The sequence below is a fragment of the Astatotilapia calliptera genome, chromosome 11 (assembly GCF_964374335.1).
Source record: "Astatotilapia calliptera chromosome 11, fAstCal68.1, whole genome shotgun sequence".
NCBI classification, from domain to species: domain Eukaryota; kingdom Metazoa; phylum Chordata; class Actinopteri; order Cichliformes; family Cichlidae; genus Astatotilapia; species Astatotilapia calliptera.
In genome coordinates, this window is record NC_137432.1 from 12,743,511 (window position 1) to 12,761,007 (window position 17,497).

General features: G+C 41.3%; 2 protein-coding genes across 11 annotated transcripts in view; both read left to right on the forward strand.

Moving 5' to 3' along the window:
• cobl (cordon-bleu WH2 repeat protein) overlaps positions 1 to 9,210 on the forward strand; it is a 67,604-nt gene extending 58,394 nt beyond the window's left edge. For all 8 annotated transcript variants that reach the window (XM_026185465.2, XM_080307813.1, XM_026185469.2 and 5 more), the window contains 8 exons: positions 1,494 to 1,806; positions 2,877 to 2,995; positions 3,258 to 3,449; positions 3,540 to 5,110; positions 5,197 to 5,382; positions 5,506 to 5,622; positions 6,620 to 6,922; positions 7,410 to 9,210. In XM_026185465.2, the coding sequence (XP_026041250.1) occupies positions 1,494 to 1,806; positions 2,877 to 2,995; positions 3,258 to 3,449; positions 3,540 to 5,110; positions 5,197 to 5,382; positions 5,506 to 5,622; positions 6,620 to 6,922; positions 7,410 to 7,493 (2,885 nt within the window). In that variant the 3' untranslated portion in view covers positions 7,494 to 9,210. The remainder of the gene's footprint in view (positions 1 to 1,493; positions 1,807 to 2,876; positions 2,996 to 3,257; positions 3,450 to 3,539; positions 5,111 to 5,196; positions 5,383 to 5,505; positions 5,623 to 6,619; positions 6,923 to 7,409) is intronic.
• A 3,939-nt stretch (positions 9,211 to 13,149) lies between these two features.
• Positions 13,150 to 17,497, forward strand: part of grb10b (growth factor receptor-bound protein 10b) — a 64,504-nt gene continuing 60,156 nt past the window's right edge. For all 3 annotated transcript variants that reach the window (XM_026185943.2, XM_026185945.2, XM_026185944.2), the window contains exon 1: positions 13,150 to 13,406. The gene's annotated coding sequence lies outside the window, so the exon portion shown is untranslated. The remainder of the gene's footprint in view (positions 13,407 to 17,497) is intronic.

Here is a 17,497-nt window from a genome sequence, read left to right on the forward strand (position 1 = left end):
GAATTTTACTTTTTTGAGATGAGGACAGTTTTAGACAGCAATGTACAGGCCTGAACTGATTACATTTTAATTGTACGGTAATTTAATTTTCTTTCTGATGACATTTTTAGAACTCTGAATCTTCCAAGCCTTTGAAATACGGTGCATATGCGTAGCCTATTTCAGGGGATGTATAATTTAAATTAAGTACTTTTTGAACCTGCAAAGGATTGATCATCGATTTCTTTTTTTTCTTTTTCCTTTTTTGGGGTGATTGAAAAAAGAATATGTTTACAAGAAATAGTTGATTAAACTTTTCAAGACTGCCCCAAGATTCCAGGACACTGATTTAGCACTGTGCATGGAATGTAGTGGCATGTCACAGTATTAACAGCTTGGGAATGGAGACACCCTTAGTTTAGCTCTAACAGACAATTTTGCCCAAGGTCATGTTGAGTTGGAAGTTTGTCTGTTTGTGTGTGTGTGTGCTTGTCTGCAAGCGTATACATATGCAAGCATAAATCTGTGTGTGCATATGTGCACTTGTCTTTGCACGTCTCTGTGGATGTGTGCCGATTGCGGCTGTTGCCAGCATGACTAAGCTGTTGCTGGGAAGGAGCTGGGGGGACAGCCCTGTGAGTCATCACCACATCTCCTGGAACGGACTGTTCTCTCCACACCAGTAGGAGCAGACCCAAAACTGACAGTCCTAGTACACTGCAACACACATTATATTGCAGTGCAGTGCATGACCAAATGCATGCACAATCTTATTGACAACTGGTATTACAAACAGAGTCATTCATTGTTAAATTCATTTAAAAAAAAGTTCACTGCTAAATAGCCAGCGCTGTGCTTGCTCGTTGATCTAATAAAAAGCAAACAAGTGGTACATTGATTTTTATTCTTCTGGCCTTGAGTTCAGTGAGATCAGTGATGGAGTAAATAACTTCCCCAAACCCACATGACTGACCAGAACATGAGTGTACTAAAAAATGAGAGGGTATAAGCAATGCTAGGTTTCCCTCAAATCTAAAACTGTACAGTGAAAATCTAATCAACAGAGTTTGAATACAGTAAATCTACCCACACATCATTAAAGATGGTTTATCAAGCCACAAGTGGTGGTTCTTCAGTCTTGCTTTTAACATATTTGGCTTATGTTTTTTGGCTTGGGTGCATGTGTATCTGTGTGTGGGTGTGTCTGGGTGTGTGTTTGATGTCAGAATGAAATCTTGAAACTAAACTAAATACTTACCCGGTTTTTTTCCCTCCATGTTTACCGTCTCTTGATCTTCATGCCTGTTCTGTAGCTTGTGCTTTTTTTTGTTCTTGTTTTTATTCCTCTCACTTAGAAGGTTTTAGCCATCATTAATCTTCTAAGTTTTGTTGATCAGAGAAACTATAATGCACTTCCTAATTAAAACACTTGTGGCCTTACTGTTCTGTAATCTAATATTTCTTGACTGCGATAACAGTCAGTCCCAGTGCTAAGATTTTCTGTTCTCTCCCAGCTTGGCTCCATTCTGTTCAGAACTCTGCAGTCAGTGACCAGAAACCAGAAACTGAAGCACCTCTGGCCGAGACTCTGTCTTTGGGCAGCAGCAGTGCCGGCAGCAGCCTGCATGACCAGGGTTACGCTGCCTCTGAAGGTATGGCAGAGGGCGAGGACTTGGGCATGATCAGTTCTCCCTCTGACACCCAACCCACTTCCCCCGATGGGAGCGTGTCTCTGGATGGAAGTAGTGGGTGGAAACCGGCGGGGCCAGTGCGAGATAGTTCCAGTGAGAGCGATGAGGGATGTGCCACCTGGGGATCAGTACACAGGTAGAAAACGGAACCAAGAAAGTGGGTTGGGCAGTTTAAATGAGACTCACAACAAAATTATTTCTCATATTTGCATATAAAGAATTTGACTAAAGTTATATTCAAGATGGTGGGACTAATTAAGAAATCTGCATTTACTTCATTTATCGACCTGACTTCTTTCCCATACTTACTAATCTTATTGTCAATATTAGCTCATCTTCTCTAATCCACTGAGCTGTCCATTTAAGCTAGCCTAACTGCTATTACAACAAACTGTCACAGTTTTATCCAACTTGATTTTAACAAAGTTGATATTTGTTATTGAGCCAGCAGTAAAAATCAAGAGCAGTTCCTACCATAGTATATTTGAGTCAGCTTTGCATTCTGGGCTTTTATAGTTATGGTTTTAGGCCCTTAATCAAAGGTCTGTGAAAAATCAATGCTGCTCCAGATCCCTTTTCACATTTTAAGTTGTTTTGAAAAGCATACGCTCATTTACCCAGACCAGGGATCTTGGATTGATGCCCCTACTCAGAGAAATTTTATGAATCCAGGTTCTGGCCTGATGTTGCCAGCTCTTCATTATTCCAGGAAACCACTATAACCCAGTTTTCTCAGAATTATTGAGGAAAAGAGGACCCGTCCAAGTCTCTTAGAAGATAAATTCTATTTGGGTTGGCCTTCTTGATGCAATTTGTTATGGCTAATATGCCACTAACCCATGAGAATTCTCTGTTGAACCACTGAAGAGAGTGCAGGAAGTTTGAACTGTGGTATTAATATCTTAACAGCTGCGTGTTTCAAAGCCAGCAGACTCCAGTGAAAATAAAATGTGACTTTAAACACTTAAAGTCTACACATATTTTTCTTTCCTCTACTTCTGAACTGCCTTTACCCTTTTGATTTCTTAGGCAGATTACTTAAGCAAAGGGTGCTGAATATAACAGCATCACTAAAGTAATGGGTTTTACTATATAGTCTTTTCAGTAGTGACTTTTTTTTATAAACGATAAGGGTCTCTACGTGATTATATTTACATGTGTATGTAATATACATGATGATGACTTCTTTTTATGTACCCTTCTCAGGCACAAAGACATCAGCCCTCAGTCGCAGTCAGTGATTTTGAAAAACAACTTTGAAGATGATCCAAAGCTCGCAGCCGAGCTCCATCAGACTTTGGCTGATTTTGAAGCAGACCTTGCAGGTAAAAGGGGCAAAAATATAAGCTACACTGAATAGAAATGTCTTCACTGAGATGTATACATCCAGCACTGAAATTGAAAAACAATTCCTAAAGGGTTTAACCTGTTGATCATCATAACACTACTGTAGCTGGATCAACTGAAGTAATCCTGTAAATGTTCTATATAACATAAAACACAACACTTCATGATACTCCACATGAAGCGACTTTTCCACACTAAGTGGATTACCTATTAAGACCTGGATCTGTCACTCTTTTGCAGACCATGAAGATGTAGTCTCAGCAAAAGAGGCTCCTTATACCATGTCTAGTGACAGTAATGAGGTTCCAGTGTCTGTAGTGGACTTGGATGTGCCAGTTACAGCCATAGATGAAGTACTGGAGGACTATGATCATAATATTATTGAACATGAGGTGAAGTCATTTACCAGGAAGGAGTCAGCTGGCAGCAAAGGTAGGAAAAACAACCAGTGCATCAGATTTAAAATGGTTTGCTTTTCTGTATTATGTTTACTACAATTTTTCTTCCCTTATCTTATCACAGAACATGGCTTTTGTCACAAGTCCAGAATGGAGCCCGAGAACAAAAACAACAATGCTTATACAGAAGCAGTCAATAATAAAAGAAACCATACAAATACTAAGGGTTTGTCTCAATCTGAGCAGTACACTAAACCAGCGGAGAGCAAGTCTGTGTGTGACAGAAAGGAAAAAAAGATAAAGGAGAAAAAAATTAAAGAGATGAATCTCGTCAATAGCAACAGCGTGAAAGGAGATAAGCAAATATCGGCTGTTAAATCTAATGATGACGTGCACGAAAACATGGAGAGCGCTGAGATACTGCCTGACCCTGTGAGATATAATGCTGAGTCTTTTGAGAAGAAGAAACCGGATTTTCCACCAGCAAGTCAGAAACCAGTATCTATGGAAAAAGATGAACAGACGCATAGGGTTTTCCCTACTTCACATAATAAAATTACTCGCAACGTCACATCACGATTTGGTATGAAAACCTTCACTGTGATCCCTCCCAAGCCCTCTGTTATAAACACTGCTAAAGAACAGTCAGGTGTTCGATTTACCATTGGTGCCATTAAGATCGACGATCAGGGAAACATGGTGAAAGAGGGTATCTCCAGGAATAATGTCAGTAGGTCTTCAGAGTCACAGATCAATTCTGATGAGGGTTCTCCTCTTCTTGGGAAGGCCAAAGCTTTTTGGAGCTCAAATGAAAGACAAGACACTCCTGTGAACCCCAGCAAAGATAAAGCTGAGGAGAGCAAAAACAAACTGAAAAGTGCTTCTACAGCAGTCACAGAAACTACACTGAAGACCAGTAACACAGAGTACCTGAAATCAACACAGAGTACAGTTTCTAAACCTCCAGAGAGAATCCAACCTAAAGAGGTGGTGAAAGAAGAAACTAAAGAGCCTATAAGGAATGTCAAAGTTCCAGACAAAGGCTGTGTTGAGGTGGGGAGCAAAAGTTCAGTACCCAAAAATGTTCAGCCCCCAGCTGACAAACCTACCATTCCTCCTTCAATACTTCCAGACTTGTCCTTCCTCAGACCGCCCAGGCGAACCTCAAGCCAATATGTAGCGTCTGCCATCGCTAAACACCCCCCAAAGACCTTAGCGAAACCCAGCTATGTCCCTAACAGCCCTGAATGCTCTGCTTCCCTGAAGACACCGACTACTGACCTCCAGAAATCAGGTCGATCGATGCAAGTTAATCCGCGACAATCTTCCCTGTCGTCTTTGTTAGAGAATAAGGAGAATAGCTCTAATTCTGCAGTCAGGTATCCTGGTCCTCAAAGATCTACAAGCTACCCAGAGTATATGTCAGATCAACAGAAAGATTTTAGAGAAGCAAACAGGGGTGGATTTGAAAATGGTGTTGTAGCCACCAAAAGAAGTTCTGATATGTTGGAAACCAAACCAGCCAAGAATAATCACGCTGAGTTGAGTGGATCCACCAACATAAAAGTAACTGCCAATGACCAAGATAATGTCAAACATCAGCTTGGAGGTCCGAGCCCAGCAAAAAGCTATGCCCTAAACTCATATATCAAACCACCAACAGCCCCAAAGACCATATCTCAAGGACAGACAAACGTAAGTAAAACCTGGATTATACTGTTAATATTACAACATACAAATCTTGAAAATATACTATAAATAATTGTTTTTATAATTCACAGAACTCAGAGGAGACAGCTTCAAAATCTCAACTGCCTGAAACAGTGTCAGACAGCAGTGTGACGGTGTTTGGGCCAATTAAAAAGTTCAGACCAGTGATCCATAAATCTGTTGAGAAAGAGACGTCTCTGCACAGCAGTCTGATGGAGGCAATCCAGACAGGTGGAGGCAAAGACAGGCTGAAGAAAGTGAGCTCAAGATAAAATGATTTGTAGGATAGCGTTTTGCCCATCTATCTGGTTTCATATGTTCATCTAAACAAGCTAGGTAATAATGTTGGCTGATTTTCTCCTTTTTTATTGCCTTGTTAGATATCAACTTCTGGCCCCAGCTCCTTAAAGAAAGGGCCTTATGTTGAAGAGGAGAATGAGAGGTCTGCTCTTTTGGCTGCCATTAGAGCCCAGAATAACACCGGCAGGCTGAAGAAGGTAAAATATTATCCTAACAGCTAAGAAGTATCATTGATCTCTATATGCTGATATCCAGGGTGGAAGTAAGAGGGATGTGATCTAAAACATACAAGTATGAGTTATTATTTTAACATTTATGCATGTATAAAAAAACACTTCCTTATAAATATATAAAATGCTGTTCTTTTTAGCATGTAGTTACAATGCTTCTCACCATTTGGATGCAGATTAAAATGTATCCAGTATACAGTTATTTAATATCCGCAGAGCATAACTCCTAATATTATCTATACCCTGTGATTTCTGAGTGCCATTTGCAGGTCAAATATCCTGTATGTACTTAATAAACATCAGCATGTTTGAACTGTTGTTGTGAGCATGTTGCTATGCCAAATGTAATACATAGCAAAGCTGATAATATCATTTTATGTTGTACGCATATGGTTTTGCACAGTACGAGCATGTGTACCCGTTACATTTACAGTCAAGAAGAGCTTAAATTAGAATGTAAATGCTAAACACTTTGTCTCGTGTTATTAGTTCATTAGCAGCTTACACTGCAATGCAGGTTATGCTAGCACATGTGTCTATTTTCATCCACCCTTTTGGAAAGCGTTCTGTGGTTTGCTCACATTTGCGTACCAGAGTGGAATGAAAGAGGCAGAAAATGTGCTACTGCTGCTGAAACATCTGTGGCTCTATTCTGGAGGTTCCCTGCCAGATCTGGAATCTCTGGAATGCTGTATGACTTAGTCGGAAAACAAAACTGTTGTACTTCTTTGAAAAGGAGGGTAAACAGACTGAATATGTATATTAAATGGAGTTATAAAATAAGTAATGAGTGCTCATATAAATTTGAATGTCTCTAACAAGAAAATAGAAAAGGCTTTGTTTGTCTTTCTAGCTATGCATCAGGTGTATCAGGAGTGTGTGTCAGAGACTCATATGGGAGCAGCTGTCCTTCCATATGGTTACATGTCTACAGTTACCATTGTCTCACCGCTCTGTGTGACAGGTCAAATCTGTAGCTGCCCATGAGCTTGAGAAATTCAGAAAGTTGGCATCTGAAGAAGAGAGAAGCAGTCCAAGCTCTCCCTCTTCCCCCGAGAATTTGACCTGCACCTCTCCTCTCTTTACGCACCCACCACCTCCACCACCACCGATGATTGCACCGCCACCTCCTGCCCCTGTCTTGCCCCAGGGTAAAACTAGCTCTGTGCCACATTCGAATGCGAACGCCCCCAGGAACCCTGCTCTAGCCAGGGAGGCTATGCTGGAGGCGATCCGCTCTGGATCTGCGGCTGAGAGGCTCAAAAAGGTAAAACTATTAAAAATATATAGAGAAGTTTACAACTATGAACAACCTTTGTTTGCTTTATATTAGCAGCAGTTTCGTGAAAAACATCTTTGGTCTGGTTTCACACAGCTTCCCTTGCTGGAAGACATCACCGGCACTACAAAGATCTCCTGCGGTCTAGTAGCCAGGAAACTGGAAATGAGTTGCAGATTGTAACACGTACAAAGATAAATCTGACAGCCATACTGTACTGCTCCATGAGTATTTTCGAGGGGATAAAGTTCAATTTTAGGTCAGCAGCTATGGAAAAATAAGACTTCTGAAACTTTTGAATTGTTATTTTTGCCCTGTTTATACCAGAAAGGAACAATGGTAGCGACTGAATAGCATCAAGAGGGCGAAAAATCAAAGAACTCCCGATCACATGTTGTTGTGTTGCCTCAAACTGTTGCTCCTGTCATTATCACAGTGGAGAAATAAAATGACATGTTCAATTTCTTTCAACTAGGTCGCAGTTCCCAAGAAGACGGTTCAAGTGAACGGCAAACTGGGAACGATCCAAGCGAGCTCCTCAACAATCCCTGAGCAGTAAGAGGGGGAGCCGGCATCACCACAACAAGAAATAATAGATTAAGTGTAGCCTTAGTTTCTGTGTTTTGCCATAGTGCTTTTACAGCAGGTGTTTGGGGAAAAAAAGTTTGAGTTGCATTTTCAGTGAATGCTGTCTGATATATTTTTTTGCACTGCAGAAATTGTGAAAAATCAAGTAAAAATAAATAATTCAGAATAAGATTCACACCTCTTACTACTAATATTGGGCCTCATTCGTACATTGGTGTAGTTCTAAAAGGAACAGCAAAGCGGGGATGTAATTACTTATGAATGAGGAAGGATTTAAACATTTCTTCTAGCAAGAAGAACCTCACTGTGTTAGTAGCCAAACACCTGCAAAATCTGTCTAACAAAGGGTGCGATAGGTGAAAGGTTTGCAGTTTATGTTCCGCTTTGACAAACAGTAGCTTGCTGGGAAATGTTCCTTTCCACCTTTGTAACATATTGCTGTTCGTAAATACATCCGCTGCCATCCACCCTTGAATTCACAAGGCGCAACTAGAGCATTGACATAAATCTGTGCCAATGAAAGCAAAATGTAATAGTATATGAGACTTTCATATCATTTTGTGTTGTGATCATTTCCATTTGCCTTTACCACTGTAGGTTTCAAATGCCTTATATGCCTAATGCTAAGTCAGTGTTATGCACATATTGTTTGTTTAAAAAAAATCGATGTGAGGTGCAATAAGTTTGATCAGATTCTGGACTACTTCCTATTTTATTGTAACAATTAACATTATTTAAAACAATTTTTTTTGTATATTTAAGAAAACAGTAGGTCCGTGAGCAGTGCTTTAAGTGTATTATTTTATGGAGATCTCGTCCGTAATGCCAACTTCCACAGTTCAGACTCTAAGGAGTCATATTGTAACAACTGGCTGGTGCCTGTTAGTGCACTGTGCTCCTGTTTAAGCTTCTAACCTTTATTTGTGCTGCTGTTAAAAATCTGTAGATGCTATGTTGTGATATTTCTGACTCACGGTGGAAAACATGATAAGCATAGCCTTAACATTTGCTATAAATACATACTGTACATACTGTAGCTGAAATAGTTTTTGGGTTTTTTTGACATTTCAACATTTTGAAGCATTTTCATTAAAAACCATAAGAACGGTTTCACAAAAAGCAAAGAGATTAGTGTATTAAATCGATAAGATAATCTAAAACCAGCTTTAGTAAAGCTTATGTCATAATTTAAGCATTATTGCATTTCTTTCTGCTATGTAGGGGAGGTTTAGTGGGTCATAGCTATGAGTGAGAGCCATTAAATAGTTTGTATTAGATACGATTAAAGTCCATGCTGGATCATCGTTAGAATGAAGAAAAGCTTACGCTCCATATTCAGGTAAAATGTTTGCTGCTGTGTATTTCGAGTCTTTGAGTAAAGGGGGTTAACTAGTTTTATAGACACTAACTTTAATTTGTGTTTACTTCATGCATGATGCAAAATTCTATAACTTCAGAGGTAAACTTTAACTTAATTTTGGGAGGGGAGGGAGCTACAAAATAAAAGCCTACCGAAGTGTATATCTTGTAAATCATTGCGATAGATTTGCTTTATTCCACTTACTGAGTGAACGTTTTTATAAGCTATTGCTTTTTATGTTTAAAGTGCACATTGTTTTATGGAGAAGGTTAATTTTGTTTACCTTTTTTTTTTGATTCAATAAATACATTTTGTAATCAAGCAAAAATTTACCTGCTACTGTCTTTTGTTTTGATTATATAAATGAAAATATGTGCCCCACCTCTCAAATAGCAATTAGACAGATGTTAGGTTTAGCAGATGGCAGCATGAACCTTGCCCTGGAAAGCATCCCACCCCACCTCCCGATGTGTCTGTGCCATTCCCAGCACTGTGGTTCGCTGGAAGACTGTGGCTATCCTGCAGTCCTTATGAAACATATTGTAACCTCTCTGCCACGCCACAGATGAGCTACTATTCCGGGCAGCAGCTCATGGCCGTGACTCATCACTATGTGGTCACACAAAATTACTCTCAAAGAACTTGAACCTTTCCTGTATTCCTGAATCCTGAAACATTAGACTGCCGCTTCACTCCCCCCACCCCTCAGATGCAAATGAATGATGCAAACATCCAGATTTTATTCCAAATTGAACTAGAAATGCATATTTTGTGCACGCACATCCTGGTTCGCCACAAGTGTCGTGTAAAAGCTAGCAGAATTTGAACACTGAGGCTTTTTAAATGCCTTCTCTCAAGGTGTTCCCAGACAGACAGGTTAATTGAAACTTTCACGGCGGAGAAAAAAATATCAGAGTGCAGAAGGGTGAGCTTGGCCAAGAGAGAGAGCAGTAAATTCCTGCTGGGACCACAGACTCTTTAGTGGGTTCGCATTCATGCTCGCTCTACAACCATTCTAATCCTCCTTACAAATATGTGAAAGGGTGTGTTTGAGTGGGTGGATGTCTGTGTGTCAGTGGGTGGGTTACTGCGGGTGATATTTTTGTTCTGAGCATGTACGTGTATTCGGGCTTGTGCCTTTGTTGCCGTTCCAAACCATTTTAACCAGCCTACCAACGTAAACAACCTCCAAATCAAGAATTACCAGAAGGTTACGCCACATAATCGAACAAAAATATAGTCATTCAGGTTTGACTCTGGTTCTTGATTTTATTCCTCATTGCTGGGTTTGTGTTTGTTAACCATTACATATTAATGGTAACATGTAGGCCTGAGCCTGTTAAGGGTTAGATTTCTGACAGCCTCCATGTTCACTAATGGAAAAGGGATCAAAGACAGCACAATAAGTTTAAAATAATAAAATAAATAGCCAATAAGTACTAACCATGGCCTTATGTCCCTCCATAGTGGCCCATCCATAATCATGTAAGAAACTTTAACAAACGCTTCACTAATTGCCTGGGTGTATATTACCCAGCTTTGTTAGTTTCGACTCGGCGACTTATGAGTGATGGACACGCTGACTATCAGCAGGGGTTGCGCTCTTTTTGTTTTCCAGTGTTGGCTAGTCTACTATGTATCTGATCAATCATTTAAACAAAAGGCCTGTGTGAAGCTGAATGTCTGATGACATAAAATCAGCACACTGTGTGTTTACTTTTTTCTCAAATGACAGACATAAAGCGAATGCTTTGTTGCATGCTTGTATGTCAGCGTGTGTAAGTGTGTGTGACTGGGTGGCTTCACAGTGTCTATTCTTTAAGTCCTGGCATATGCAAACAGCTCAGGACTGACGAGTTCTTGCAGTTCAGACTCTTATGGGGTTTTCCCATCACTTATGAAGCTATTCAAGCTTTATGTATGCATAAAAATGAACTGAACACTGGTTAATTCCTGGTGGAGACAGAAGGGGTGGGGCACTCGTTTCAAGTTGTTCTCTTTGATGCATTACAGTCTGCCTAAAAAGTGGGTGTATGTTTTAAAGTAGTTAACAGCCTACATTACAAAAACACACAAGCTACGTTTGCAACACTGACGTTGCTTTCAATAACATAAACATGAGAAGCTCTTATGCAATATGGGGAAACTCAGAGGGGTGAAAACACACCAGTGCTGAGAGATAACTTAGAATGAGATCTGACCCTCAGTTGTGCAATTTACATACCTTCCAGCTACTGGTGTTTTTGTTTCAGATTGTGCTTGTCAGAGCACGGCTCTAATTAAAAGCGGAGTCCTTAGCTTTAGGCTGCAGGTGTATCACTTTAATAGCACTCTTTACATGCAGCCACCATGGTTCACTATTTCAGTCCTGACAAGTAATTTTAGACTTTAATCTGTAGGCCTAACACTGACATGCTGTACTGCTTCTTTTATTTCATTTCTTTATGTTTTGCTTCTAAAAAGCTAGACTTGTATTCTTGTATTTTTAAGGGATTTAGAGCAATAGCCCAGGCTTCAGTTTCAGCTTTCTAAGGGTCCATCCATCCATCGATCCATCCATCTTCATCCGCTTTATCCGAGGCCGGGTTGGGGGGGCAGCAGCCTAAGCAAAGAGGCCCAGACCTCCCTCTACCCAGCCACCTCCTCCAGCTTATCCGCGGGAACACCAAGGCGTTCCCAGGCCAGCCGAGAGATATAATCTCTCCAGCGTGTCCTGGGTCTGCCCCGGGGCCTCCTCCCAGTGGGACATGCCTGGAACACCTCACCCAGGAGGCGCCCAGGGGGCATCCTTGTCAGATTCCCGAACCACCTCAGCTGGTTCCTTTCAATGTGGAGCAGCAGCGGCTCTACTCTGAGCCCCTCCCGGATGGCCGAACTTCTCACCCTATCTCTAAGGGAGAGGCCAGCCACCCTTCGGAGGAAGCTTATTTCTGCCGCTTGTATCCGTGATCTCGTTCTTTCGGTCACTACCCACAGCTCGTGGCCATAGGTGAGGGTAGGGACGTAGATCAACCGGTAAATTGAGAGCTTCGCTTTTACACTCAGCTCCCTCTTCACCACGACGGACCGGTGCAGCGTCTGCATTACTGCAGCTGCAGCCCCTTTCTAAGGGTCTTTGACAGTTTTTCTTTGGACATTGACTGCTTTTTAACTCAACTGATCTTTTTCAAAGGATTCTTTTTTGGTCAAGCCACTTAAAACTAACCGAGGAATCATTAAAGCATAAAAAGGCACTTAATCCAAGGAACGAACCAGTGTTGTATCTATATATAAGACAACTTAGCACATAATCAATTTTGAACTTTATCTTTAGGTATTTCTTCATATTTCTTTAATTGAATCTACAGAAAATGCTAAATATAGCACAGTTTGACAGGCACCAACAAGGTGATTCTAGCTATTAGCAGAAAAATTGGTATATCACAGCATGGTGTGCAGTGTGTTCTGCAAGTGGAGGACAAAAGCACAAGCGGCCAAAAAAATTATCTACAGCAGATGAACAGTATCTGAAAATCATGTCCTTTTTAAAAAAAACAAACAAACAAAACAAAACAAAAAGCTTAAGCAAAGATCTGACACAGGCCCTACAGGTGATCCATTTACTCTTCACTGACGCCTTATCGGTACTGGTCTCAGCAGAAGGGTGTCTGTCAAGAAGCAGAGAGAAAAGGCTGAGGTATGCCAAATCACACAAGAACTGGACTAAAAGTTCTTGTCATGGATTGGCCTCCCCAGCACCCAGATCTCAATATATCATGTGGAATCATCTTCATGGAGACCAGACCAAAAGGCAGCCAACATCCAAAGAAGAGCTTTGAATATCCTTCAAGAAGCCCATACAACTATTCATGAATGCTACTTAAAGAAATTACAGGAAAAAGAGAGATAGTTCAGGTTTGCTTAAAGAATAAAGGTGCTCATGTTAAATATTGACTTTCAGGCTCGTTGGAATTACAGAAACTCTGTTTTTGTCTTTTATTTTCATTCATTAAAGGGCACAAACGTTAGAGTCCCCAAACACAAGAAAACGAGCTACCCCGACTGCATGACGTTATGTCCGCACATAGCATTTCCGGCTCTATAATCCCCTCCGTGTGCTCCCTGACAGCAAGAACTGAACGCCAAGTTCTAGTGTAACATACATCTCCAGAAACCACGGGAACCCTCTGAACACGCCCTCCCCCACTTAGACCTGAACGCCGCATTAATCGGGTCTCTCTAGTGGGCGTGGTCTAATATAAATGGGAGGCGTCGTTTGCGAGGGTGTGTTTGTAAGCGTGCGCGTGTGTTAGAGAGAGAGAGTCCTCCCCTAGCCGCATGAGATGACGAGTGCCCTGCAGTCTTTACAGTCACTGTTTTTGCGTTCTCCTCTCCTCCTCTGTCTCTAGCGGTTCACTCCGGAATGCTCACCAGCGTGTCCTGATCCAACGCTGTCGTCAGTCCCTTCATCTCCAGCCTGCCCCGGCTCTCCGTGTCCGTCCGCGTGTGAGGGTCGCAGCCTGCCCGAGGTGCTTTCGCTGTAAGGTGGGTGCATGTTTCCGAGAGCATGCTTCTCGTGCGTGTCAGAAGAGTGCTCATTGTGGATGTGTAGTAAAAGTTTAACGATGACACAAGCCATTATGAATGTTCGGGACATGTGCGGGACCTGCCTCCCTCTTTGACAACGGTGTGTCATTGAACTTTGGAAAGTTTATTCATTGCGCCGCTCTTCGGCAGTCACTTGAACTGACCATGTTGTAAACCTACAAGTGGAAAGCTTCCGCTGAAGATGCCCCAGGCTGGCCTGTCCTGAGGCGAACAGGCACGTCGAGAAGCCGTGCGTGAATCTCGTGCAGTGAATCTCGTGCATTTCCCAAACCTTTCTCTGCGTTTCTTGGCATTCCAGTTTGGAATTCCAGGAGCCTGCCTTGTTTGTAGTACTTTGACAGCAGTCTGCAGTGGCCCTTTAGCCTTCTTTGAATCCAGTAGGACTCCAGCTCCCCGTGTCCACCTCTCCCTCCTCCTCTTCTCCTTTACACCCTTCCCAAGAGTTTCACCACTCTCGCCTTATCTCTTTATCCCTTTTGCAGCATTTACTCCGGGAGAGGGGAGGGAGAGGGGTAAAGGAAGTTGTTCCAGGGATACTCTTGTTGCCCCATTGCAGAGGTTCTCAAAGTGGGCTCCTGGGACCCCAAATGGGTCCTTGAGTGGGTTCCAGGTGGTCCAGGATAAAGTGAGAGAAGTATTTTGTTTTTAATGGGTTGTAACAGGTGTCACTTTAGTTGGAAGAAGAATCAATAATGCTCTCAGAGGGTGTAAGCTTCAATCCAGGCTCCATTATAGAGGCTGCTTAGTGTGAAAATCTTTAGGCACCCCGTCTTTGAGCTTTACCCCAAATACTTTGAATGCACAAGGGGAGCCTGTCTGTTGAACACTTCAATCTGTATTGCACGCTGTCTTAAAGGCCGTTGGAGCACATATTAAGTCAACAGCCCAATATTTTGTCTGTTATACAATACTTTGAGAAACATGTTTGGTGATCACAATTTTAGCAGTGAAAGGATTAGTAAATGAGAGAGCCTGATCATTATCTAACTTTATGTGGAAAGGTCCTGACAAAGCAACTCTTCTTAGGTCCTCTAATCTGCCTTGTCATTTGGGCATTCGTCCAATCAATTTCTTTATTGGCTGCATGTGGTCTCTGCAGAAAGTTACATAACCGCCCAAATTTATGATTCTAGAGACTATTGATGTTGGCCTGTGTGTTTTGAATACAGATCAGTGTTCTCTCTGGGAATGTGGGGTGGGACCAGAGAGGGGCGCTTGGAGGCTGATGCATGACTGACTACTACCACTTTTTTTTCCTTTTTTTTATTAAAGTACTTCTGTCTCGTCAAAATATGGACTATTTGCTTTTCTCTAAACTCAAACTTATCTGATGATCTTCAGTTTCCTTTCAGCCTCCTCTTGTTTAACTATTATTGTATAAAATTGGTCAGCATTAAAGTAGGAATTATATCTAGTTATTTTGAATACAACTACAACATTAAGTTAAATCCTTCCAAAAAAGGCTGCTGTCAGCCCACTAATCCAGTTGTTGATCTATTCACCAAGGTGTTTGTGCTTCACAGACTGATTGACCTAAATGAGGCAATCAGATGAAGGACACTTTTGCAGCCATTCCATTTACAAACAGGTGGTGATAACATATGGAGCAGAACCTGTCAGGTGTGTTGTTGCTGGTGGGGAAAAACCAGCAATATGAGGCTGGCTTCCCTAGAATGAGCTCTGGGATAGCTCATTAACTCAGAAAAGCAAGACTTCCTAATTGCATTTAGTTATTTGCTAAGTTGATTCTCAAGGAACTGGACTGTTAATAGAAACAAGGAAAAGGCACACATAAAAACAGCACAAAATTAAACATAAAACACCTGACGATCAATAACCAATGAACTTGTCTGATATATTTTTTTTTTTTGTTTGTTTTCAACCCTGGTTCTGATATTAAAAAAGAGATTCCAAATCCACAGCATTTAAATTTGGTAGCATGTCTTCAAATTAAGATAAGATAAGATAAGATAACCTTTATTAGTCCCACACGTGGGAAATTTGTTTTGTCACAGCATACTTAATACTTACTTAATATACCATCTCAGAACAAATACAGGTAGAGGGCAGTGCTGCCAACTCCTGATATCTTACTTAAGTTGCCAGTTGGTGCACATGAAATTGGGAAGTGCTTCTTAAACAGAATCATTATTACAAACTCTTGCAACTTAAAGGATCCTCGTTCCTGCCACCAGAGAGCCAATCAACAGCAGGACCAAACAAAAACATAAGCCACATTCCAGGTTATGATGTTCACAACTGTATTATGATGGTATGTCTACTTATTGTAGTCAAGCTGTACTGTACTGTGCAAAAGCCCTGAGCCAACCCTCATTTATATTTGGTAGGGAAATGGGTGATTTATTGAAACATGTGCAAATATACACAGAAATGCATTATATAAGGCAAAAACAGTTAATACAATTCTCATGAACTTGAAAGTTGATGTTTGGCAACCTGTATTCATCATCATTACAGCTTGAATGAGGCCAATCCATGACTGGTGGTGCTGCTTTGTGGGGATTTCCTTTTCTTTTTCCTCTGTCTTGCTATGCTTTTAAATCTTAGCCTATTCCCCCTGTTTCCCTTCCGTAAGAATAGCTTTTTGACAGCAACCCATCTACTGAAACCATTTCTAATGAGGCTTTAGTGAATAGCCGATGTATCAACTGAAGCATCAGATGCATCTCTTAGGTTCTGTGTCAGGTCTTTGCTTAAAGACATGATTTTCAGATGGTGCTTATCTGCTGTAGATAGTGTTGTATGTCTTCTTTTTTTTGTTTCGTCCCCCTCTTAAGGCTTGCCACTTCCTTCGGTCCTCTATCTCCAGTTTCCTCAAATTTTATAAATTTAGTCCAGCTCAGTTTGATCTATACAGGGCCAAATCACTGTATAACAACAGTTGCCTTAAAACCCTTTTGTTGTAACACCCTACAATGATACAGGCAAGACAGAGATGCCCCACCCACCCAAATGAGTAGGCACTTTGGTGGCAGTGGGAAGGAAAAACTCCCTTATAATAGGAGGAAACTTCCGTAGCAGGCTCAGGGAGGGGCAGCCTCTGCTACGACCGCTTGGGGGTGAGAGGAGGAAAATGTAAATGGTTAAGCCCAAGGGCTGGAATGAAATTGAGTGACAAAGCAGCTAATGCCCAAATAAAAACCTTGAATGATCTCTCAGAAGGCCTAGAGAACTATTACTCAAAACCAATTTAAAAATGAAATGAAGGTCAGCGCTCCTTTATAGCAAATTGTAACAACATCAGGGGTAGCTAAAGAGATTTACACAGAACTGTAGGTAAGTGAAGTTGTTTTTCTTGGTTTATTGTCTTTAATGGGAGTTCGCATGATATTTGGTGAGATGAGCTTGAGGAGTTGATCAATTTGCCACTCTGGGCTGAGCTGTTAATGATGCAAAATATTTAGCATGCAGTAAAACATGACCGATTTAAGCGGTGTTTCAGCACAAGCTATTTTATGTCCCCGTGACCACTGAAAGTTATTGCTCTTTCCCAGTTTAGATGGGATCTTGGTCTTGATGAAATCGCTGCCAAGTGGTGAGACTTGGTTCTCACACAACTTTGAAGTGGCCTTATCACGTGGCTGCCGCTACATATCGTTTCTATATCTCAGAGGTAAAGGTTTGTGATCATGGTATCGGTCAACAAGGTTAAGTAAAAACAAAAAAAACTGTCAGATTTCACGAACCTTGTCAGAGAGGTAGCGCATGAGTAAAAGAAGGACCCATTACATTTTGGTGCAGACTTCGGTCACTTTTTGAAAACAATGGAATAAAGGGCATTGACCTCGTTGGGAATGCTCTCTCTAAATGCCCTTCTAGTTTGATTATTTTGTGGTCAAATCACTGCGCACATGGCAACTGCCAGAGCTGCGGTTTCTTTCACCCCCTCCAGCACCAGTCCTGCTATTTCAAGTCAATGCTAAGTAAGCACAGGCATGATGGGGCATGAACTCTGTACAGCTACAGGCTGCCAAAACGCTGCTGACTGCACGTATTCCAAAGAATTT